The sequence below is a fragment of the Scleropages formosus genome, chromosome 17, assembly GCF_900964775.1.
Source record: "Scleropages formosus chromosome 17, fSclFor1.1, whole genome shotgun sequence".
Classification (NCBI taxonomy): Eukaryota; Metazoa; Chordata; class Actinopteri; order Osteoglossiformes; family Osteoglossidae; genus Scleropages; species Scleropages formosus.
In genome coordinates, this window is record NC_041822.1 from 3,567,145 (window position 1) to 3,592,916 (window position 25,772).

At 43.6% G+C, this 25,772-nt stretch overlaps 1 protein-coding gene across 3 annotated transcripts in view; it reads right to left on the reverse strand.

Moving 5' to 3' along the window:
- Window positions 1-25,290, reverse strand: part of LOC108939018 (probable phospholipid-transporting ATPase IM) — a 30,069-nt gene extending 4,779 nt beyond the window's left edge. The window contains exons 1-22 of one of the 3 annotated variants that reach the window (XM_018760097.1): window positions 25,213-25,290; window positions 24,993-25,124; window positions 13,632-13,713; window positions 13,372-13,430; window positions 11,786-11,899; window positions 11,220-11,318; window positions 9,939-10,000; window positions 8,472-8,544; window positions 8,308-8,378; window positions 6,394-6,476; window positions 6,033-6,191; window positions 4,790-4,878; window positions 4,476-4,666; window positions 3,683-3,891; window positions 2,926-2,969; window positions 2,653-2,818; window positions 1,901-2,089; window positions 1,203-1,318; window positions 899-1,063; window positions 562-673; window positions 323-428; window positions 10-157 (exon numbers count right to left, since the gene is read on the reverse strand). In XM_018760097.1, coding sequence (XP_018615613.1) covers window positions 10-157; window positions 323-428; window positions 562-673; window positions 899-1,063; window positions 1,203-1,318; window positions 1,901-2,089; window positions 2,653-2,818; window positions 2,926-2,969; window positions 3,683-3,891; window positions 4,476-4,666; window positions 4,790-4,878; window positions 6,033-6,191; window positions 6,394-6,476; window positions 8,308-8,378; window positions 8,472-8,544; window positions 9,939-10,000; window positions 11,220-11,318; window positions 11,786-11,899; window positions 13,372-13,430; window positions 13,632-13,686 — 2,310 coding nt within the window. In that variant the 5' untranslated portion in view covers window positions 13,687-13,713; window positions 24,993-25,124; window positions 25,213-25,290. Of the gene's footprint in view, window positions 1-9; window positions 158-322; window positions 429-561; window positions 674-898; window positions 1,064-1,202; window positions 1,319-1,900; window positions 2,090-2,652; window positions 2,819-2,925; window positions 2,970-3,682; window positions 3,892-4,475; window positions 4,667-4,789; window positions 4,879-6,032; window positions 6,192-6,393; window positions 6,477-8,307; window positions 8,379-8,471; window positions 8,545-9,938; window positions 10,001-11,219; window positions 11,319-11,785; window positions 11,900-13,371; window positions 13,431-13,631; window positions 13,714-23,514; window positions 23,631-24,992; window positions 25,125-25,212 lie in introns of those variants that run through there. The other 2 variants (XM_018760099.1, XM_018760096.1) reach the window with 2 other exon arrangements.
- Between the last annotated feature and the right edge of the window lie 482 nt (window positions 25,291-25,772).

Genomic DNA, 25,772 nt, shown 5'->3' on the forward strand with positions numbered 1-25,772 from the left:
GTTCCTCACCAAACTGTGTCCGTTGATGACGAGTCCATACTCTCCATTCACAGCTTCATCTTGGACAAGCTTTGACTTTTTGCCCAAAATTTCTCCTTCGCCTTCGATTGTCACGTTGCCCTCTCCTGTCTCAGGTTTCATTTTGATGCGAGCGGTTCTGGTTGTGAAAAGTTCATAATCAGATATTATATAAACTTTGCTCGATTTTTAGAGGAGTAGCAGCACATGGATTCTCAAACACAGACCGTTGTTATTTCTTTTTGCGCCAGGAGAGGTACGCAAAGGGTGATTAATGTAGAATTTATGACTCAGTTCCTCTAACCTTAGCTCTTGTCTCACTTCTTCAGGTGACGTTCCTGCCACAGTGAAAACCTCACTCATCTCCTCTCGAAGCAAATTGCAGGAGTACCCAATGTTCTCCGCCGTCTCTGAGATTGGAGGTTGAGGGAACAAAGCACTAGCAAGCATCTCTCGTAAGCAAAATGTGTTTAAAGTTTTGAAGTTAACAGCATCACGGTAGCCCACGGCTGTGACAGGAAATGAGGTTGCTGGGGGTCTCACCCTGCTTATCACCAGTCAGCACCCAGATCTTAATGTCTGCCCTGGAGAGCTGCTCTATAGTGTGGGAAACTCCATCCTGCAGTTTGTCTTCAATGCCAGTGGCCCCCAGCAGCTTAGTGAAAAGAGAAACAAGAGTAGCATATATATTAGCACACTACTTAATCCTTTTTCATTTGCATCTTCTGCATTTAAGGTAAATATCCTTGAAAAAACACTAAATTAGTTAATTAGGCTGGTTATTAGTTTAGGGCTGGATTAGGCTGCATATCTGGGGGGGAACTAAGACGAGTGAGAAGAACAGCAGAAGGAGGATGCAGTTGTTTCCAGACTCACACACCAACATGTTCTTCTCTATCTCCTCATACAGCTCATCCAGCTTGTCCTCTCTGTCATCCAGAGCTGTGCTGGCCTCATGGTGGCGCTGTCTCCAGCTTTCAAAGTAACTCTCGTCTAAATCTTTGTATGCCAAGGCCAGTGTGCGCAGCCCATCCCCCGCAAACTCCTGCAACAGATGTTTAATACATGAATACACGCAGAAAAATATGCAATCATATTACAACTGACAAACAAATGTTGTCTTCCAAGGGTACCAGAAATATTGCCACTGTCTGCCATACACACACAGACGCCCACACACTTACACTGAGGTGTTCAGTGGTGACCTCCATCAGCTTGCTGCAGGATGGGTGAAGTCTCTCATACACCACTGTGTCGGCTCCCTTACAGTACAGAGAGAGCTTTCCCTCTGGACTGCGCACTGCCAGTGAAGAGGCATCACAGACTTTTCACTCATTCATTGCTGCTCTGCTCACACTTTAATGCCATTTCTGCATTGGCTGAATGAACCAGACATAGCTACTCCCAACACAGGCCAAATGAAATACACTAGAATGTCCAGGAACGGTGTGCAGCCACTGGTACTTATTTTTCTCCAGTTTCTTTGGTTTGGGAGCTTTTTGTTTTCATCTCCTCAATTACAGATGCCTTTCTTATACATTGATTGCGAAGCCCTGTCTTTGTCTCTGTCTTCATTCATTACTTCTTTATAAATTCTGTTGTTCGGCACTCTGTGCCACTCTGCTGAGAAGGGCACTTCATCCAAATAAACTGGAATGGAATTGAATTGAACTGAATTGAATTGGATTTGAGCCATAGCTACTGGTGTGACTGCTGCTTTGAGATGATATACAGTAGCTATCACAGAAATAGCATTGCTGTGGTCACTTTACATTTTGGAGTAGGAAGAATATGTTAGAAAAACAACTGGTAAAAAAACTGGTATAAACTAAGCCATGCAAAGTCGAAACAATATATGCAGGACCGTTGTTCTGGTCTTCACCTATGACAGACATCCGCTTTCGGACATTGTTGAAGTCTAGGATCGTCAGCAGCTCGTAGTTCCTCTGGATGCCCATCTCCACAATACTGATGGTCTCGGGTGTGCGGGAGCGAAACACGAAGCCAAAATTACGAGCCGCTGTGACCAGGGCGCCCTCATCTGGGGATTGGGCCTGGTACAGAAGTTCTCCTGTGGGGAGGGGGGATGCCCAGGTCAAACATCACTCTACCACTTTCCATAGGCTCACCATCACAGCAGTATTTTTATGAATGTATTCCTCCATTCATAATTTTTTATATTACGACAACAGAAAATTCTGGAAAGCATCGGGTTAAATTACGCTTCTTTTATCACGCTTACGGAGTGATAAATGACACCGGTGCCTGGACACAAAGTGGACACTTCCAGAACCAACACGAACTAAGATAGGACATGAAATGCAGCTGTACGAATGTGAGAAGTGCCAATGAAATCTTCCAAATAAAGATTAAAAAAGGACACACCACAGGCACACAGAAAACACTGACACACTATCAGTTTTTAAAACCGCAAGAAAAAACACTACGTTGCACGATATGATGGGAAGACTGCTGGATTATACACAGAGCAGAAGTTCATCTTTTGGTTACGTTTTATGAAAAAATACCGAATGTGTGTGTATAAATGTGTTTAATGCTGTTACAACGTAAACACAATATTCTGAACAATGTCTCTGTGCAGTCATGTGGACGTTCCCCGAAGAGGTCGCTCACCTTCGGTCTTCTCCTCAGCCATGGCGGTGTGGCAAAGGGCCAGCAGCCGGAAGAAGGCGTGCACCTCGGGGTTCTCCAGCTTCACCGCCTCCACCAAGCTGTGGTCGTGGAAGGAGAACTTGGGGTCGGCTAGAGGGTTGTAGGAGAAGTCCACTTTCTCTGTCTCCTGCAGGGCGGCCACAGATATTAATTTGTGTAACCATGACACATTGACAACCACATGCTCTCCCATGCTATCCCGCAACAAACTGCATTCATACTGGACCGTCTTACCTCAGTCATTTCTAGCCTCTGACCACTGTAATCAAACACATCCCCTGGAAGAAAGCAGAAACAGAAAAAAAACAAAAAAAACTGAAAAATATCTGCTAAATGTACTCATTTAGAAGACGCTTTTTCTCCAAAGCAACATACATCTTATAGAAAATACAATTTGTTCATTACATTAGCAGACAGAGAGACTTGGATCCAGACGCATGTTTCTTTCCACCATATGAACCAAAAAGTTGAACCCAACTAGATCATTTACATATATTTATTTGGTTGCCTCTTTTCTCTAAAGTGACTTAGTGTTAAGCTGCTTACAATTATTTAGCCACCTATACAGATGGGTAATTTTACTGGAGTAATTTAGGGTACGTACCTTACGCAAGGGTAATACAGCTGGAGATGAGATTCAAGCCTATGGCCTTTGGATCCAAAGGCAGCAGCTATAACCACCATGCTACCAGCAGACCCTTAATAATACTATGATAGCTATGTTAGTTACAAGCTACGTTAATCATCTCAGTGATTAACATAGCTCACAAATGTACTTTTTTCACCTTGCTTATGTTGCTCTGTACCGAGTGAGGCAAGTTTTGAAACTGCTGACCCTGAATGGAACTGCAGCAGTTCTCCAGCTGAGACGTGAAAAAATGACCCCTCGGTCACAAGTCCAGTTCCCAAACACTGCAGAATATTCCATGCCATGAAGATTACTATGCTTTACAGTGTTTTGGTGCATGCTGTTTTTTTCCCCTCACTGTACCATAGCACTTTCCATTGATGGAGCACTTGTTGAAGGTCATGATGTTCTGGGTGAGGGTGCCAGTCTTGTCGGAGAAGATGTATTTGATCTGACCCAGTTCCTCATTGAGGGTGGTTGTCCGTGCTACAGCGGGTGTGTCACTGCGGGCGTAGTACATCTTTCTGTCCCAGTCAATGTAGAAGCTGTTACCCAGTCGAATGATCTCCACACTGCCGCACACAAAAGGAAAGAAAACTGGGCCATCAGAGGCAAATTATCTGCACTGACCACTAATATGACTATTTCTTGTAAGTGGGGCTTGTTTTCTATCCCGATCTTATGAAAGTCATTATTTATTTAGTTCAGCAAGCTGCCGCAAGAATGTTAACCAAAACTAAAAACCCAACACATAAAAAAAAAAAAAAATACAGAAAGTTCAAATTGCTAGAAATGGCAGAGAAGATTGATGGTGTTCGTAGCTTGGGTTGTTGATCTGGATATCCAGGTGCCGAGCTTGGCATTCAGGCTGCAAACGTTTCATCACCAGTCGAGGTGAAATCATCATGATGGCATCATGTTCAGGTGACATCATCATGATGTCACCTCGACTGATGATGAAACATTTGCTCGGTGAACCCCTAGACATCTGGACAGAACAGCTAACATGAGGAAAACCACAGAAATTAAAGTGTCAATACATTCACACTTGATGGAATGCAATTGTCAAGCACAACTAGGGGGTACTTTGCTAAAGGATGGGACAGATCCATATTTTTGTCCAGTTCTACTTAAAAAAGCGATGGGATGTACTTACCTGACATAAAGGGAGATGGGAACCACTGTGTTCAGAATGATGACGTAAGACCAGAAGGTAAGGAAACCTGAGAAGGCAGCATTCACCCCATCCTGCCTGGGGAGAAAGGTGGTGAAGTCCCCCTGCTGCTGCTCCCAGATGCTGTTGCCGATGGCCAGGACAGTGCACATGAACACCAAGAAGACAAAGATCTACCAATGCAGCAATCGTAGAAAAAAAAAAAAAATGTTTTTAGAGAAAAACAAACTAAAATGTTAGCTGAGACAATGAGGCTCAGCCAGGAACAAAAGATATGTTTGTGCATTGGGACTCACGCAGAGCACTAGTGCGTTCATCATCCGGTCAATACTGGTACGTTTGAATGTAGTCCTCCCAGAGTTCTGCATCAGCTTGGTCTCCGGACCTGTAAAGAAAAAGTTTTGGTTCTGGTTCTCGGTTCTGGCTCCGTTGTAGAGGAACGCCCTCCCCCCTCACTCAGAACTGCTGAAACTTTGTCCACATTTAAAAATGGTTTTAAAACTCACCTCTTCCAGACTCACTTCGCCCATGATCTCTTAAGTTCATGTAAGGTATAAATGTTAATGCACTATAACTTTAAGATCATGCCCAGATAAACCATTACACAGCTACTCCTGTAACATACATACATACACACACACACACACACAATGTCTACAACCACTTGTCCCAAGAGGGGCTGCGGGGAACCAGAGCCTAACCCGGCAACACGGGGCACAAGGCTGGAGGGGGAGGGCACACACCCTGGGCAGGACGCCAGTCCGTCGCAAGGCGCCCCAAGCAGGGCTCAAACTCCAGACCTGCCACACAAAGGGCACTGGCCAAAACCACTGTGCCACCACACCCCCCTCCTGTACACACACACACACACACACACATTTTCTGAACCGCCTGTCCCATACGGGGTCACGGGGAACCGGAGCCTAACCCGGCAACTCAGGGCGTAAGGCTGGGGGGGGGGACACACCCAGGACGGGACGCCAGTCCGTCGCAAGGCACCCCAAGCGGGACTCGAACCCCAGACCCACCAGAGAGCAGGACCCGGTCCAACCCACTGCACCACCGCACCCCCATCCCCCCCTCCTGTAATGTAATGTAATGTAAATGTTTATATATACATACAGTATTTCTCAAAAAGCTACTCGTGTGATGAACATTGGTTCATATGGTGGAAAGAAACAAACTAACTGTACTTAAGAATCACACGTCTGCATCTAAGTGTCTCTTCCTGCTAATGTAATGAACACATGATTGTATTTTCTATGAAATGTACGCCGCTTGGGAGAAAAGCATCTCCTAAATGAATAAATTAAATGTAGAAAAAAATCGTTGTTTTTATCATGAGTATGTTTTCACTTATGATATTTAATACACGTTTTGAACAAAGCATTAAGAAATGTATAAATCCCCACTGTGTGCAGATGAAATAACGGCTCCTGGCGACAAATAGACAGCAGGAGGCGAGTCTCTGGCTCTCGCTATACCACAGGCGACCAGCAGAGGGCGCCAGACAACAGACGGTGGCGCACTGAGGCTCACCAGCGAAGATGACGAGGCCGAAGCACCACTCGGTGTTCCGCAGTGTACATCCGCGAAGGAGGACCTTCTCATTGTCCAGGGAGAACTTCTGTCCCTGGAACATGAGTGTCCCTGTGAAGCGGTCCAGCCGGTTGTTTGGAGGTTCACATCGCAGTTCCCCTTTTGAAAAACAACACACTCGCTTAGACAATCTGTCGGGCCTAAGGAACTACAGGGAGAGGTGTGTCACATCTCCAACGCACGTCCATGCCATGGCACTACATCCCAAACCCCAATTTCCTCTGGTTTTCTTTTGTAAAATGAACTCCCTACTTCATTGTTTGTGTAAAAATATAAGTGGTGCTCGTCTCCCCTTTCTCACCGTCGAAGGCAGACAGCATCTCCAGGTTGTGTCCCATGTCTCCAGTGATGGTGAGCGCCTGCCTCACCTTCAGGTTCGTCTCTCTGTGGGACACCGACAGGTGGAGGCCTTCGCTTTAGAGCTCAACAACCGTTCGCTTCGCTTCCGCAGTTGCAGTTTTACCAGAGAGACAAGTTGGAGTAGCATAGTGGTTCAGGTTGCTGCTTCTACACCCAAAAGGTCACAGGTTTAAGTGCAGCTGTACAGTGCCCTCACTAGGGTATGTCACCACCCAGTGCGGTAATTCATGCCGTGTTCTCCTCTCGTACCAGACCACAGACTCTATAATAATGTTTTTTTTTCTACTGTTACTTGTAAATTGTAATTCCCACATATATCACTGAACGTAATGGAAAAGCAGTGACAGACAACTGGCAAAATTAAAATTACACCTTTAAATTAAATAAATTACAATATCATACGCACAGCCTTGTGTTTATATCATACTCCTCCTGTGGTGAAAGTGAAAATTCGGTAAGAAAACAATGGAATTCGAAGTGAAAACGTTTAAGAACTACATCAAAATTACGTTTATTTTTAACGTTATTGATACAGGTTCACGAATACTAATTAACACAAAAAGTGTTATGTAGCTAAAACACCGGAAATTATGACAAAATCAGCGACTATAAAAACAGCTGAGGCAACGAAAACAAGAGCGCGTGCATGTAGCGCGTGGAAAACAAACCACGTGATTCGAAGCTTCACTGTAATTGGGTAATAATGAGAGCTCTGAGCGGAGCGCATTGGAAGGTTCGAAAAGTAAATAGTATATTGATACATGTCAGCTGGGCTTTATTACGAAAAAATTTTTGCTCTTATAACTAACTACAGGGATTTTTTTTATAAAAAATAATACATTTTTGCTGAAACACTGCACAAAAATTTTATAGACAGTCGTTTTGGTGTCACCCCCTCTGACGGTGCCGTTCGCACCCCCCACCCCCACAGTGATGCGACTGCTGCTGTAGTACCCTTGAGCAAGGTACTTAACCTTAAAATGCGCCACAAAAACTTATTCAGCTGTATAAATAACTGTAGCTTTAACACTGTCAGTCACTTTAGAGAAAGCATCTCACACACACACATACATACATACACACTGGCTGAGGCTGCTTTCCCTGAGCAGGGTTGCAGCAAGCCAGGGTCTAGCCCAGCAATGCAGGGCAAGGGGCTGGAGGGGGAGGGGACACACCCAGGGTGGGACGCCACTCCGTCACAGGGCACCCTAAGCGGGACTCGAACCCCAGACCCACCCAAGAGCAGGACCTGGTTCAACCCACTGCACCACCGCACCACCGCACCCCCCCGTTGGGAAACAATGCTGGTAAATTGACTTTGTTAAGATGCTTAGCATTCGGCCAACCGTGTATTTTGTTTACTAATTTAGGGTTACTAGTGCTTCAGGTACGTCTTTAAGCCAAACTCTTGCTTTTCCTTCGTTGTTGGAGTGCAGTAATTAACAAAAAAAAAAGCTTTTGTATTGGGCTTTTGGTGAAAAAACATTGTTTTTTGGTGACACACCCACAAATGTCTACAGAATTTCCTACACACACACATTTTCAGAACCGCTTGTCCCTTACGGGGTCACGGGGAACCGGAGCCTACCCGGCAACACAGGGCGTAAGGCCGGAGGGGGAAGGGGACACACCCAGGACGGGACGCCAGTCCGTCACAAGGCACCCCAAGCGGGACTCGAACCCCAGACCCACCGGAGAGTAGGACTGCGGTCCAACCCACTGCGCCACCGCACCCCCCACACACACACAGAGATGTCCAATTCGTGAATCTTAGTGCACACAATCTGTAGGGCTTATTTTTTTGCATTCCCAAACAAAAACACACACTCCTGCACAAACACACACAGCGACTGACCCGTCTAGCTCGGCAGTCTCAATATACACCAAGTTGAGGGGTTCACTGCTGGAGAGCAGCAGCAGATCTGCCTGCAAAAACAGAAACAAAGATGAAATCTTCATGACATCCACGGAAGCTGCAACGAGTCTGAAGTGTAATGTCAGAAACACTGTAGTTTTTACCGTGACAAAGTGATTGTTTTCCAGTTTGATGATGTCACCTACTTGAACATCCATCCATTTTTCAGTCCTTAGTCTATTAAAAGAGAATATTAATTTGTTGTTCACAAAACTGACTTCATTCTTGTAAATCAGTTCAAGCCAATACATTTACATTTACTTATTTATCAGACACTTTACTCTAAAGTGACTTCCAGTGAACTCTATGTAGTTTTACCAGCCCACACACCTTATTCACCATGGTGACTTACATTGCTAGATACACTACTTACACTGGGTCACTCATCCATCCATCAGTGGAACACACTCTCTCTGCCACTCACACACTATGGGTGAACCTCAACAGCATGTCTTTGGCGTGTGGGAGGAAACCAGAGCACCTGGAGGAAACCCATGCCAATACACTGAATAAAATAAGATGGGCAATTTCGTTCAAAACAAAATAACATTTAATTCATGAAATTACTGATATTCTTGTATCAGTGTTGCTGCTGATGAGCATATTTTTATGATGTATAAACTGTACACCTGATAGTGGACACCCCACACTTATTTAACTGAGACTCCTCTCAAGTCTTCTTCCCCTTTACTTTCACAAGTGTCTTTTACCCTCCATAACCTTTTCACGTGGTAAGAATGCAGAGAACAGTATAAAGTCAAAGTCAACTTTATTCTCACTTCCATAATAGTGGTAGTGCAAAAAATGTCAGTTTTTTTTGTGCAATAATTGTTTGGAAAAGAGGGGTGACCTAATGTGACCTAGTGTGACCTAATGTAGGCCGATGTGGAGTGTACTGAAGAAATACAGCAGCTACACTTGGGATGGACACAAATTTAAGTGAGGTTTCAGCAGATACTGTCAGGGACCTGAGAGGACAATCTCCGCAGACCATATAAGAGTGGCTACAGTCCTTCTGGATTGGGGGGTTGGTTGGTTTCAGTGATCAATAAAGGTACGATAAAGTGACGGGTCTGTTTTCAGTGGCTGTCGCAATCCATAGAGGTCTTGTGTATTTGATGTGTTCTGGTGGGACATTCAGTGTGACAGCATCACTAGTGAAGGAAATGAAGCAAGCAGGCAGTCCTGCAGATGCGTCCTGGATTGACGGAAGTCCTCGGTCCGTGTGCCTGGAATAGCTCTCTCGCTGAATGCTTCTAGTGAATGCTGGGAGGAAACCTAGTGAGATGATGGCTCTGGGCAGAATTCACATGGGAAATGATGTCTTGAATGAGTTGACCTGAGTACTATTGTAAATCCTAAAAATTTGTATTGGCAAATTTCCAAATCATTTTATACAAAAATGTGAAACTCATTCAGAAACATAAATTAACGGTCATGTGTATCACTCTTACGAAAGCCTGCTATTTCCGTTTTGTGCAATGTCATTTCTTCTTATTTTCGGGAGATTTTGGGAAGACCACGTAGGCCTATCAATAACTATTTAAGGGTAGAAAAAAGTTTGAACTTACTCTCCATTTAAGAGGACTTTGACTTTGCGGTTGTTCACTTGCCTGTCGCTTTTGTGACGGTTCTGGAAATACAAGAAGAGGTTAGATAGACACACACACACAGAGTATATACAAACTATTGTCAGCTCTATGTGAGCACAAGAAGAACTGCAAACATAACTAGAAGCAAAGTATCCTTGCCCCCCCCCACCACATACACAACACTTTTGTACCATTACACTCAAATATTTTCCAAACTGGACTGGATATTGGAAATTTAATCTCATGGTACTAAGTAGGCTGTTTATTATAGTAAGGCCTCTTAAAATATTTTTGTTAAAGTTTTTATTTTCTCTTTTAAGTCAGAAGGCACTGATGAACCACTTCTGTTCCCTCCCTTACTGAGAAATTCACACAAATAGGCACTATGAGTCAGATTTGACATCTTGGCACTTCACTTCCACCTATCCTTCACTAATCACTTTTGATAACCTTGTCAAGGTCACAGAGGTCCACAGCATATCCCAGAATCCCCGAGCACTAGACTAGGAGGGAACACCTTGGCCAGAACACCGGTCCATCTCAGGGTAATCACACAAGTGCTCACACAGTCCCAACCTATGGGTAGTACAGAGCATTGAGTGACCAGTTAATCTAAACTGCATGTCATTGGACTGTGGAGGAAACCAGAGCAACCAGAGGAAACTTAGACAAAGATGCCAGAATGCATGAACTCCACACAGACTGAGCTGGATTTGAACCTACACCCAAACAGTCCAGGTGCTGTGGGGTGGCTGCACCCGGGAGGGGCACACCCGGGGGGGGCACACCCAGGGGGACACACCCAGGGGGGACACACCCAGGAGGGAACATGCCGGTCCATCGCAAAGCACTCCAAGCGAGGCTTGAACCCCAGACCCACCAGAGAGCAGGACTCGGTCAAACCTGCTGTGCCGCCGCACCCCCTCCATCCTTAATACTCTTATTCAATTTCAATTTCTTTATACAATTGTTAAATAAATATTTTTTGCTGTAATACAGCTTACTTTTTTGTTAGACCTAAGTTACATATTCAGCTTTAAATATATGTTTAAAGAGTGTGTTTGTGTGTTATGTTGCATGTAGCTGCAGTGTGTGTGAATTTCCCTGCAGGGAGTAAAAAAAAAGTATTATCTTTATCTCAGTCATATTTTTAGTTTTGACAATAAATGCAATTTAAAGAAAAATAAGAATTTAATAAATAAATGCATGGTTACATGCTTCCAGTGGGTGACATAAGAGGAATGTATGTATTGTACTTACAATATCATCACTGCCATCTTTGGCTGCTGACACTGCAAGCACAAGGACGAGAGGAACTACCGTGGTAAACCAGGAGAGAGAAGAGATGGCCGGGATCACCTGTAACACAAATTCAGATGTACTCATATAACATTTACATTGATTTATATAGCAGATGCTTTTCTCCAAAGCAACTTCCAATGAATTCTACGTAGTGTTATCAGCACACACACCTTATTCACCAAGGTGACTTACACTGTTAGATACACTAGGTCACTCATCCATACATCAGTGGAACACACTCTGTCACTCACTCACTATGGGGGAACCTGAACAGCGTGCCATTGGAATGTGGGAGGAAACCAGAGCACCCGGAGGAAACCCACGCAGACACGGGGAAAACATTCAGACTCCACACAGACTGAGCAGGAATCAAACTCACGTCCTCTCATACCACCCAGGCACTGTGAGACAGCAGTGCTACTCGCTGTGCCACCCATGTACTCATATAACATACGTAAATCAGTCCATTAACATCACGCTCTACATGCCAAATGTGAAAAAGACACATGAGTCAATCCCATCACCTGCAGAATGAGCAGGAAAAGAAAGTAGGCATTGGCTATCCTCTGGAACTGCTCAAACAAGTTGAGCGGCAGGAAGGAGAACATGTTGTACTTGGAGGTTTTGATGGCATTTGTCTGGAGGAAACACGTGGAAAAAGAAACATTTAAGTGCCACCAACCAGTACTTGCAATTTCCAAGACTTCGTAAACAAAGTTGTCGGGGTGCAGTTTATTGTAAGGACCAGAAATGCACTATATACCTTAAATACCTTCAAAATCGAGGGCAGATTAAAAAAGTAATGAGGATTTTTGCTAAAAACTCTTGCAGATACTTTTCGACTCACCCTCGTAGTTACAAGCACCCGAGCAGGTTGCAGAAGGCTTTATTTGCAAGTGAACTTCATGGCTCATTTTATGAGGTGATATACATTAACAGTTTCAAAGGTTAGGGCACTACTCTGCTCCAGCTGTAACACAGACAGTCCCCGGGTTACAAACGTCTGACTTACGTACAACCCGTAGTTACAAACCATCCCCCCGTACAGCCCACTATACTAAAAATTCAAGTTATATACAATGATTCGTAATAACAAACGGGCACTGCTTTGCGATGCACAATAAAACATTGCGCGTCTACAGCGGTTCGTTGGTTCGTGAGCCCGAGGTAGGAGACCTAAGACTTCCTTCTTTCTTTACAGTCAGACCACGTTTTCTCGTGTGTTACTGTATTCGGCTTTAATTTGTTTTGGTTTTACCCTCCTAACCATGGTACTAAAGTGTAAATGTGATGCAAGTGATGGTGATGCATCAAAGAAAAGGAAAGCAATCATGACTGAAATTAAAGTAGGACTAATAAAGTGATCAGAAAAATGTGAAACGCCAACGAACACTGGAAAAGCAAACAAAGTTTCTTTAATGTTTTTTATACCTACACACACACACACACACACAGAGTCTCTCTCCTCATCCTCTCTCTCGCTCTCTCTATTATCAATACTGTAGTAACATTTACTATTATTATTATCTCTTTCTATGTCTCTCTCTATTATTAATACTGTACATAGTTACATTTATTATTGTTATCATTATTATTTTTACGGGGGTGCGGTGGCGCAGTGGGTTGGACCAGGTCCTGCTCTCCAGTGGGTCTGGGGTTCGAGTCCCGCTTGGGGTGCCTTGCTACAGACTGGCATCCCGTCCTGGGTGTGTCCCCTCCCCCTCCGGCCTTACGCCCTGTGTTGCTGGGTTAGGCTCTGGCTCCCCGCAACCCCCTATAGGACAAGCGGTTCTGAAAATGTGTGTGTGTGTGTTATTTTTACATTGTTACATGTTATTATTATTATTATTATTATTATTACCGATTTTAAAGATATGTAAAGAGTGTATCCAGAAGTGTTTCCTTGATGTTTTTTTGTAGAAAGGTACACTATACACAATGCACTAAAACAAACATGTGACTAACCGACGTCAGATACGAACCGTTCCGACTTACATACAAATCCGACTTACAGACAGACTTAGGAAGGGAACTCGTCCGTAATCCGGAGACCGCCTGTATTTTGCTGGAAATCGAATTCCGAAACGCACATCGCGAGTTCTTCACTCACCGCATACTTGTGCAGTTGGTTATACTCCCTGTTATTCGCCCTGATCCGCCGCTCCTCCTCTGGAAGACAGCACGGAATTGATGAGCGAGAAGACAGAATGACCCTGAGCTCCGCACAGACCATCCTTTGCCATTGACTGGAAGACTTACAGGTTTTCAGTTTTCTGTACTGAAGATTCATTGTGACTAATATTAAGAACTTCATTCGGGGATATTGTTTGTTAATAATTTATTCTTCTATATTTTGGTTACACTTGGTACCTTTCTCCTTCCCCTTCAGGCAGTGCAGTCCAAACAGCGACATCTGTGAGCCCATCCTTTACTCTATGATTCCATGATGTTTCTAAAGGAGAATAAAGAAATTAAAGAAATTAAACTACAACATAGTTAAAAATCCAAGTGTACCTCTGAAGAAACTATTAGTTTAGTATTGGTTTTAAATGTTTTAAATGATATAGATGTATGAAATTTTATGTTATTTTCTACTCGAACAGTAGTTTATGCAAACATTTTATTGGCATTGTAAAATACACACACACATACACACACACAATCCAAACCACTTGTCCCATATGGGGGGTCACGGTGAGCCAGAGCCTAACCTGGCAACACAGGGCGCAAGGCTGGAGGGGGGAGGGGACCCACCGGGAGGGGACGCACCCAGGACGGGACGCCAGTCCATCACAAGGCACTCCAAGCGGGACTCAAACCCCAGACCCACCGGAGAGCAGGACCCGGTCCAACCCGCTGTGCCACCGCACCCCCCGCATTGTAAAATGATTATATCAAAACACATTTTTACATTAACATTAAATATATTAAACAGCATTATACACAATTAAAACAGACAAGTCAGTAATATAAATTAGTCTTGTATTACTGAGTATTTCTTTAAGAAATTGACATTTTAGGAAAAAGTGTCATCTGATGAAACTACTGACTTTTAAATCTTTTACAGGATCTTTTGTAAGAGATGATGTTTAAATTCAATAAGTGGAAAAAAAAATATAATGCATCTAGAAACATTTTGCTGCTTCAGAAAAAATCCTTCTAACTTGAAATTTTTTATTGTTACTTTTTATTACTGCTAGTTTTATTAACTATCTTGAAACTTTGCATGTCTGGCGCACTGTAGCATTCAGTGGCCTTTATACAAAGCGGACATTAAAAAAGTCAGATACCTTCCATGTGATGTAATGTTGAATCAGAATTCGCCTTTCTTTTCGAAAATGTGTTTAAAAAAGTGGTCCTCCTGTGGTCCACAGTGTTATAGAAAGAACAACAAGCGGACAATTGGTGTCAGGGAGCAAAGTACAGCAGAAAACACACGGGAGATGATTAATGTGCAGCAGATTCCCACCATCATAAACACATTTGTAGGAGCAGAGATGCACCATTAATTCTCACTCAGTAATTACATGTAACAACTTAACAACATATTCAGTTAATGCTATATAATTATAATTATTTACACTCCACAATTGTAACCTTGAATACACACACACACACACACACACTGTAGATCTGAATGCTGTGCTCTGGAGCTATTTTACTCGAGAGGTCTGGATGATGCAGTGGCGTTCTAGTTCAGGAAGCAGCTGTATTGCCCTCCCGCTTGGCCTGCGTTCTATAATGACTTGAGCTGCTGCTATTTATAGAAACTCTACACGTGTTAAAAATGTTTAAAAAGGAAAATCTAGCCATGCCGCTGCATCAGTCCCCTTTATTCTCTGCACTACGTGTCATTCACATTTGTTTGTTCGGCTGACACTCCGAAGCACCTCACAGTGCTAAGTTGCTCGTAAGAATTTGCCCATTCAAACACACACTTTCTGAACCGCTTGTCCCATACGGGGTCACGGGCAACCGGAGCCTAACCCGGCAACTCAGGGCATAAGGCTGGAGGGGGAGGGGACACACCCAGGACGGGACGCCAGTCCATCGCAAGGCACCCCAAGCGGGACACGAACCGCAGATCCACCGGAGAGCAGGATCCGGTCCAACCCACTGTGCCACCACATCCCTCCCCATTCAAACAGATGGGTAATTTTTACTGTCTCTACTGAGGGTAAGTACGTTGCTCAGAGGTACTGCAGCAGGATGGGTTAGAGCCTGGTTCCTTCGAGTGGCAACCAGCAGCTCTATCCACTAACCAGAAGGTGGCTTCTTACAGAGTAAAGATGCTCTACATCTAATGATGGGGTTATGCTCTAATGAACCCATCGTAAGTGGAAAAATCGTAAGTAGAATACATACAGTACCGCACCTACCGAACATCATAGCCTGGCCTACTTTAAATGTGCTCAAAACACTTACCATATCCTACAGCTGGGCAAATTTAAGCAGGAGACACACATGGGCGTTAGTAGACATGACGGGATGTGAAAAAACTAAATAAAAAAACGCTTTAAACACATTATCGGTCGTTTACACTCGTTGGCGTTCGTTACGGAGACTGCGAACGTCGTTGAGTGGATGCTGCGGCTCGCTGCCATCGCCCAGCATCGGGACAGAGTATCGTACCGCGTATCGCAAGCACGGGAACAGATCGAAATTCAAAATTCAAAGTCCGCATACTACCGAATGCGTACCGCTATCGTACCATCGTAACTTCGAAAAATCGTAAGTCGAACCACCGTAAGTAGAGGAGCATCTGTGATTGGAAGAAGTGGTGGTAAGACCAGTCCAGTGACCAGCAGTTTTCCTACTTCAATCCCATTTGCAGGCCTGCATGTCCTGCTTTCTTAGCCTGAAACAGCTGTATCACCCAGCCTCAGAACTGTAAATAATAGCAATTTCACGCCAAATAAACACTTTCTTTGGAATGGTTATACTGCGGTCATTTTTAAAAATCATTTCCTTTGCATTCTTGTCTGATAAACATTGATTTCCCCACGACGCAGTGCACCTTTGTTTGTGGGAAAAACCAGAAGAAAGCAAATTGTTGCGTTTCTCGAACTTCCTGGCTGCGGCATGTTGGCGTAGTTTTGCAGAACTAAAACAACAAGCTTTAAACGAGTGTGTGCCATGCCCGTGTGTGTGCATATACCGCAACACTTAATTTTCTGCTGAAATGAGTTCAACTGGCAGTTTATAAACCTGCACATATTTCAAACAATATTTTACGTAGAGCTGAAGTTGCATAGATATACAGTTTGTAACCCGGTGTGATTTTCACTACAGGACTACAGCTGCCAGGAAAATCACATTCTGATTTTGGCAAAACAGAGTTAAAAACAGTTCCTTTCCTTGCTTTCCATTATGATACCGTGTATTTGTTATATTAGTCATAGTAAACAGAATTGTTCCTCCGGGGCAGGAAATGTCTGGGTGTAAAATCTGCGCATAAAACAATACGAAAGAATTTACTCAGTGTATTGAAGTGCAACGCACAAGAAACCCCTCCAAATGGATATTTTGAGCGTCTCATTCTTACTTCTAGTACCTTTAAATTCAGAACATTTGGAGGCGTTCAGCTGTATCAAATGTTAATGCTTAACTTGTGAATGGTTGACATGTGGTTGCTATTTACAGAGAGTCTTTGAAGGTTTATTTCCTATTGGCATTTTCTTCTTCTTCTTCTCTTAGGCCATTCAGTCTTAGAGGGAATAACTTTTCTGTTACCCACAGAACACCAAAAATCACTGTTCAGTAAATCACAAAAGTCATATTCATTCAGTTCACACGTAGGTCATTGTGATTTTCCGTTGCCATTCACAGATTATAGATGCATCGTTCTTACAAACATCGCTTTACTTTTACCACTAACTGGTTTATAAGCAAAAAAGAGCTTGGCAAAAAGTGCTAAACAAAACAAAGGGTTGCAAAATATTTGAGGAGGATTATGAAACTTTTTCCTAAACTCTTTTATCTGCAATCAAACAGAGCTCTGAACTGCAATACATTCACAGTAGTAATATAGATGTTCCTCGACTAACGATGGGATTACGTTCCGATAAACCCATCATAAGCGAAAAATTGTAAGTCGAAAAAAAATACAGTACCGCACCTACTGAACATCATAGCCTAGTCTACCTTAAACGTGTTCAAAACACTTACCATAGCCTACAGCTGGGCAAATTTGAGCAGGAAACACATATGAGGGTCTAGTAGATATGATGGGATGCGAAAACACAAAATAAAAAAACGCCTTAAACACAGTATCGCTTGTTTACACTCGTTGGCGTGATCGCTACGGAGACCGTGAGCGTCGTTGAGTGGATGCTGCAGCTCACTGCCGTCGCCCAGCATCGGGGGAGAGTATCATACCGCATATCGCAAGCACGGGAACAGATCAAAATTCAAAATTCGAAGTACGGATTCTACCGAATGCGTAACGCTATCGTAACTTCGAAAAATCGTAAGTTGAGCCATCGTAAGTAGAGGAGCATCAGTACATAAACGTAACCTTGAAGCAACGGTACCCAGTGTGTGACAGGCTGGATTTGCCCCAGCACACAACAACGTTCTAGTTATCAGTTGGTCTCCCGATGCTGGGCGCCACATTTCACTTACATACGCCTGCGCGTTTTGGAAATGTCATTTGCAGCAGAAGTTGGGAAAGAAGCTTTTAGAGAAACAGCTACATTCAAGATACACAAAACATACACCCCATGCGTATATTACAACATACAACATATATCTCCATGACTCAAGACCAAGAAGCTTACCTTCCTTCTCTAATCAACCAACCAACCAACCAACACAACCACAGGGTACCAACATGAGTATGTCATTGAGGTTGTCAAGTGGGCATCTCCCTTCATCAGTGTTTCATTGAATTAGGCCCACGACACCTCCGGAAGGCTCAACAGTGCAGTCTGGCTTCCCACCCCACCCCACATGTTAGATGCCCTTCACGCTTAACAAATACTGCAACTCTACACACTCAACTAGCCCAGTTAAACCACAACTCCATACATACATGCATACCTTTAAAACACCACCTTCACAGATTACCTCCATACCTTACAATTATATTTATTTATTTAGCAGACACTTTTCTCCAAAGCGACTTCCAACAAACTCCATGTAGTATCATCAGCTCACACACCTCATTTACCAAGGTAACTTACACTGCTAGATACACTACTTACACTGCCACTGGGTCACTCATCCATACATCAGTGGAACACACACACTCTGTCTGTCATTCACACACTATGGGTGAACCTCAACAGCATGTCTTTGGACTGTGGGAGGAAACCCACCGAAACTCCACACAGTCTGGGTGAATCCACGTCGAACCCACATCCTCTTGCACCGCCCAGGTGCTATGAGACAGCAGTGCTACTCATTGTGCCACCCCACCATCCAGCAAAAAACTGCAAGTGCACAGCTCCACAAACTTAAACTAACCTAAAAGACAGAAACAGTATAGTGTTCGGCACAATTTTGACTGAACGCAGTGAGCTGCCGGTTCTGGGTTCATTAATGAAAATCTGAGCAAAGAAAGAGGAAGCCTGCTTTGTAAATTTGGCTTTTACGTACATGGAAAATGGACCTCTCCCTTACTCCTTCTGAGTTCCACAAAAAGAACATCTAAGTTTACTTGCGCTTGGCACGCGGTCAGGAGGATGGGAAATATTTGTTTGGTTCTCGGCGTTTGTGTGTGTTAACGTGATCCAGAGCTGTACGCGTCCGTAGGCTTCCAGGGGCCCGTCTGCGTGGCGGGATACGGCGGAGGGGGTCTGCTCTGCTCTTTGGGAGCAGGCAGTTTGAAGAGGCTCGAAGGAAATGTGATAAGCGCAGAAAAGGCATTCGGGTCTCGCAAACACAGATCTCCTGAGCCTTAAATGGAAGTTTTCCTTGCTTAGCATTCTAGGTGTCGTCAGAGGTTGGGGGTTAATCCTTGCTTCACAGATAAGAGTCAATTGACAGTAATTTTATAGCACTTGTGCCAGAAAAAAAGATCCAGATGGTGAGTGAAGGTTAAAAAAAAAAAAAACAACAGACAAATCAAAAGCCTATAAATCCATTATCATCTCATTTCTTTTCAGGAGCCACTTATTTACTCAGCAGCGTCAAGTAAGGTGGCACGGGAAGTAGCGCTGCTATCTCACAGCACTGGGGTGGTACGAGAAGACACGGGTTTGATCCCCTGCTTAGGCTATGTGGAGTTTGCATGTTCTCCTTGTGTCTGCGTGGGTTTACTCAGGGTGCTCTGGTTTCCTCCCACCATCCAAAGACATGCTGTTCAGGTTCCCCCATAGTGTGTGTGTGTTCCACTGAGGTATGGATGAGTGACCCAGTGTAAGTAGTGTATCTAGCACTGTAAGTCACTTTGGTGACTAAGGGGTGTGGGCTGATGATACTACATGGAGTTTGTTGGAAGTCACTTTGGAGAAAAGCATCTGCTAAATAAATAAATGTAAATGTAGGGAACCTCTATACTGCTGACCATCGAGTGGGATAATCATATAAATTCAACAGTTGTGTGTGAGAAGTGTTTTCTGGCTGCTTCAAGTCATCTGAGAAGTGGGAGGGACCCTGTGTACCCAGAGGAAAACCGTGGAGAACAGAGAATGACCATGCTGTGACCATGCCAGCTCCAGGCGGAGTAAAAGCCTGTAAAACAAACAAGAAAAAAAAAAAAAACTCCAGACTGCAGTAGTCTTCTGGCAGGAGGTGGGGGGTGTTTGTTGGGGCAGCGCACTTCTCCAGCTGTGGCAGCGACGCGGTGCTTGTGTTTCGAACATCATCCCAGTTCTCAGATTTCACGTCGGAGACCTTAACGTCCTCTCTTCCAGAGCGTTGCGGAAACTGCGAGCTCTCGGTTCTCCAGAAATTCTGCAGGTTCTATGGAACATCTCGGTAAATCCCGGAGCACAGTGTCCTGAAATGCTCTCCGGTGACTCGCAGCGCTCACATGATTTTATTAGCTTCCAAAAACAACGCAGTACTGGGACACACATGGGTAACAACTTCCAATTCAAGACGACCAATTAATTGATTATGATCCTACAGTTGGAAGAACCACACTGTATATAAAGTAGACAATAAAAGTGGAAAAAGACTATTCTTAGCAATGTTCCACCAAACCATGAAGCTACGCTTCTTCTGAGGTTTTCGTACATCGTGTCCCATAGTCTACTTTTTATGTTACACCTCTCCATTTAGTCCACACTTCTCTCCAAGGCGACTCACAGCGTTCATCTCCCTACAGTTATTTACCCATTCATACGGCCGAGTAATTTTACTGGAGCAACTTTATGGTAAGTACCTTGCTCAAGGGTAAGTGAGATTCAGACCCGTGACCTTCAGATCTGAAGGGAGTAGCGCTATCCATTACACTCCCAGCTGTCCAAATTCAGTGTAAATATTGTTTCTTCCCATTACTTTGTGGTTCACTCTCTCGCTATCAATCTACAGTAAAGTTTCTGTTCAGAATCATAACTGTTGATGAACAGGTAAACCTTCACTGAGCTGCTCGTGTAATGTAAATAAATAAAATGATTAGGAATTGTCGATATTCGGATAAAGTTTTATGCAGCTACTCCTGAAATGTAACGTAAATGTTAATATGCATTGCAAAAAAATATTATTAGGAAGGTGATCAGGAATCGTGGCTATTCTGATAAAGTTTTATGCAGCTACTCGTGTGATGAACATTGGTTCGTATGTATGGTGGAAAGAAACAAACTAACTGTACTTAAGAATTACTCATTTGCATCTAAGTGCCTCTTTCCGTTAATGTAATGAACACATTGCATTTTCTATGAGATGTACGTCGCTTTGGAGAAAACACACACACAGTCTGACTCATTTCACCCATGATCTCTTAAGTTCATGCAAGGTGTAAATGTTCATGCACTATAACTTTAAGATCATGCCCGGATAAACCTTTACACAGCTACTCCTGTAACATACAATGTCTACAACGGCTTGTCCCAAGAGGGGTCGCAGCAAACCGGAGCCTAACCTGGCAACACAGGGCGCAAGGCTGGATGGGGAGGGGACACACCCAGGACGGGATGCCAGTCCATCACAAGGCACCCCAAGCGGGACTCGAACCCCAGACCCACCCGAGAGCAGGACCCGGCCAAACTCACCACATCACCACGCCACCGCACCCCCCGTGCTTTGGAGAAAAGCATCTGCTTAATGAATACATGTAAAAGTTTGTATATAATTACGAAACTATTTGTTTTAAGATGAAGCACGATCAAGTTACAAATGACTCCAACAAATTTGTCTATAAAGTACAACTTAACATGGTTCAGAGCACTTTGGAATGGGCTTGAAAGTTGAGATCAAGCAGCAGTTCTGTGTCCAAGAGGAAAGGATCTCTTGTTGCTCTTGCACTCCCAGGCATCACTGGGGGAACCAAAACATTATAAGTGGAGCTATCAGAGCTATTTACATGTTGGGGGGACTGGTGGGGTGAATAAACCCCAGAAATGCAAAACAAAAAAGGCACCAACCCAAACTCGGACATTCGATCCCATACAAATCCTACTTAAATGCTTTGCGGGACACAAGTTTCCTGCGGTGTCAATGCTGTGCATTGTAGTTAAAGATAAAAATGAAAAGACTGATAGAAAGGTTTCTAACGCAGTTTAGTGTGTAATAATGCCGTCCAGTAACAGTGAAGCAATTTGGCATATTGTTTCAAAGAGAGAATGGAACAGCAAAAAAGGACAAAAGTTTCATCAATTATTCAGCCAACCTTTAGAAGAAGGCATTCAATATCTCAAAGCCTGAGAGTGTTATTGTTTCTCAACTTACGAGATAAATTTATAACAATTTCAGTAGGTTGTGCATTATTCATGGATAAATAAGTATCAGTTCATCCGTATAATAATTCTGCTAAAGAATTCTGACAAGAGCACTGTATGTAATTACTGCATAATTCATGTCTTCATTCAAGAATAGGAGTCGAAGGCTCCATCAATGACCTGACCAGGTTAGAGTCACAATGGCTTACGATGGTTATCAGTTTTACAGCGAACCTACATGGCGAGGTGCGTTTCCTTCCTTGAGCAGAGCAAAAAACACATATCGGTGTGGCGCCTACTCCGAAACAGAAAACTCCGTGCAAGAAAGACAGAGAGAGGGAGTCATCCAAGGCATTTGCGGAAATGAAAGAAAAAAAAAAAGTACATCTCCGATAGCAGACACATGGTAGAAACATGAAAAAATGTTTTAAAAAAAAAAAATAGATGTAACAATTTACCCAAAAATAGATGTAACCTGAAATCTGAATCTAATCTGAAGGTCACTCTGTGCTTCATTTAAAGAAACCAATTATCCTCGATCTTTAAGTTCAGATTCAAGGTATCTTATCTGCTTGACTGGTGTGTTCTACTGTTTTAGACCTCAGCGGGTTCAGAGGCACCTTAGTCCTCGGGTTCCAGCAACAACTTTCCTTCATTAGTTCAGGTGAATTCGCCTTACTTCACACACCGAGACGTTCACCTAAAACAGCAACGGTAATTCATCAGTACCCAACGTAGACCTTCTTCTGAAGCATCCTACTACGTTGTGTCCTCCAGGTTCAGACCAAACACATTATCACAAATTAACTGTAAATATATAGACTTGAACATCTTCAACTCCGTAAGCTACTATTAATTATTACAATTCAAAGAGTTTTGTATAGCTATAAGGAGACATTCCTTCAGCCAAGAGTTAGATTTAATCAACTGAAATAGTTAGGATCTTACGTGCATGAAGCTTGTTTCCACTCAAAACATTACTGAGAACCTTTGGTTTTATTGAAGTCAGAAAATAGTACAAGAAAACAGCTATAAAGGTACAAGTTCAGTCCTGCTTCTCCAGCAAGTTGATTTTTTTTTGCAAAGCCTGAAATGTTTAGTTTGCGTAACCCGAAAACTTTTTTCCACTGAAAGTCTATATACTGCTGCACTGTTTCTCAGTCTCGCTGAAACAAGGCGATGGAGTTCTATCTTCTATCTGCTCACTCCTCTATTCACTATTCTGTTTTCAGCACGGTTTCCAGGTTTACGCAGTCAGATCAGCACCTCTTCCCTTCATCTTTCAGAGCCAGACAGGAATATCGCCCTGATGATGAGGAGACTTGCTTTTCCCCAGATCCAGCTACCTCCATGCGCGAACATCTCCCTGCCGTCACCCCCCCCCTCTGCTCCCCGGAAGGGCTACAGCACCCGGACAAACCCCTTACCGGCTCCTTCGAACCGTCTCTTCCCGCAGTGGGTGTTGGCCAGCCTGGCGTCCTTCAACACTGAGGTAGCGAGCAGCCTGAAAACGTTTCCCAGCCCCTCTCTCCTCCCCCCTTCCCCTCCCTCGTCATTCCACACGTAGGACTGGCCGTCACCAGCTGGAAACAAGGAGGCTGGACTGCGGCCCTGTAGCAGCTCCGGCACTTACAGTACACACTGGACAAACAACACGGCAAGGCGGGCTGCCTCTCTCTGCCGCTGAGTCCTTCCACACCGTGGTAACTCTCCTCCTCCTCATCCCCTGCCCTTAGACTTTGCCTTTCACTACTGTGTCCTTTTCAGTTTAGTCACTGGTACAACTTCCACATTTCGCCAACTTATCAGTTTCCCACATGCAAAAAGGAAGAGCCCCCCCCACCACCACCACCACCACCCCCACCCCTTCCTTTTTTCCAGCCCCTTCTTCAAACTGAGACCATACGTTAACTGTTACGATTTCATCCACACCCCCCCACCCACACACGAAGAGTAAAGACACAGGCGTATTTCTAGGGAAAAGAAGAGGAAGAAAAAAAAAACTTCTGAACTGATTCCAGTGTAAAAAAGTAAAAGTATTAACGGAGACATGTGCTTCAGTCACATGACAAAGAGAATCGCTACTTTAGCTATTCCAACATTTCGGAAATCTTTACGTTGCTTTGCCCAGACCAAAATATACGTATTTTCGTATTCTCTTGCATAAGCGTACATGTGTACTTTTTTAAAATGCTCTCTATGGTCACTTCCAACTCACAGATATAAAACGCCTTTAAAATAGTGGATCAGGCGCCATGAAAAAATCCAGATGAGGTCTTAGTTGGCCTTTGACTAAGGCGTGTATCCTGACCAGACCATCGAAAATTCAGTCACATTTTATGCTGGAAACTCGCAGGGAGTGCGGGAAGCAAGCAGTCTGCTGTAACTGTCTGTCTGGTGCTGGGAAAGTGTTTCTTCAACACTCACTCCAAGGGTGGGCGATGTGCGACTTGTTAAGTAGTAAAGTGAAACGAGAAGGTGGCGGTGAAAACCGCAATCATTTTTTCAGGTTGCTGAACATATGATGCAAATTTGTAACAGGTCTGTTTGACATCTCCTCTTGTGTTATTTTATAGCAGGTCCTAAAATAATAAACTAATTTACAGAAGTCATAGGGCCGGGAAGAAGCGTTTCGATTTTTTCGCTCACTCCTCAAAGATACTCAGTTGTTCTTCAGCTCTGCTTATGTTCAAACATAATAACTACCTTCATGATGGCCTGTCATGTACAGAACAGTGATCTATGAAAAATGAAACACTGTACTTAGCTGTGATTTTTCTTTACATCACTTACAAATGTTTTAAAGTCAAAACACATTTTGAACATTGATCCTCGTGTGAAACGGAAGTCATCTCCATACATCGTTAGAGCTAAAGAAAGTAAAAGAAAAATAAACTCATTATACCTTAGTGTGAAGATGTAGACATTTCTCCCTTGGGAGGCTGAACAAGGTCAACAGGAAGCAGCTGCTCGGCGATCAGAAGGTGTGGTCGTGAAGTTTCTCTCCTCTTAACTCTTCCAAAGTCTTGCCCTGTTACTGTGACCACACATAAAGGAGCGCGGTAAACGGTCCGTCCTGATCTACCTTCACTGAGAGACACACAAACACATGTGAGCAGATCTACCAGAGTGACGTCTAGAGAAGCACGGTCAGGTGGATGGCTACGCCGGTCGCCCACTGGTTATACAGAGCTTTCCAAGAGAAGCCAGGTGCCTGTGAGAGTGACTCAACACTCTGGCCCTGTTGAGAGAAGGCTAAGTAAACACCAAAGTGATCTTTGGACCCAACACCCTCCTCCATTAAATCATGTTTTCCATAACGCATTAAGCTTATAAAAAAAGACCCCGATTCATTATGGCAATATTCAGTAAACCGTGATAGACTTTCGTATTATTTGGAAGCGTTGTACATTGGAGTCCCACACTAATGGCCTAATGAAAAATACAAATGTTGAGTTTTGAAATCACAGTTTTCTTTTTCTGATAATTTCAGCAGCGGTGCTCATTTCCAAATGTATAAAAGTGAAACAAGTACCTTCTTCATAGATTGTGCTTTCGTGGAATACTTCCAGGTTTCTGATGAATCAGATGATTAGTCCAACATCTGTAATCACACTGCCCTTTGCTGAAATGTGATGTTTGAAAAAGAAATCTGCGTAACTCTGTAATAATGGTGTGATTTTGC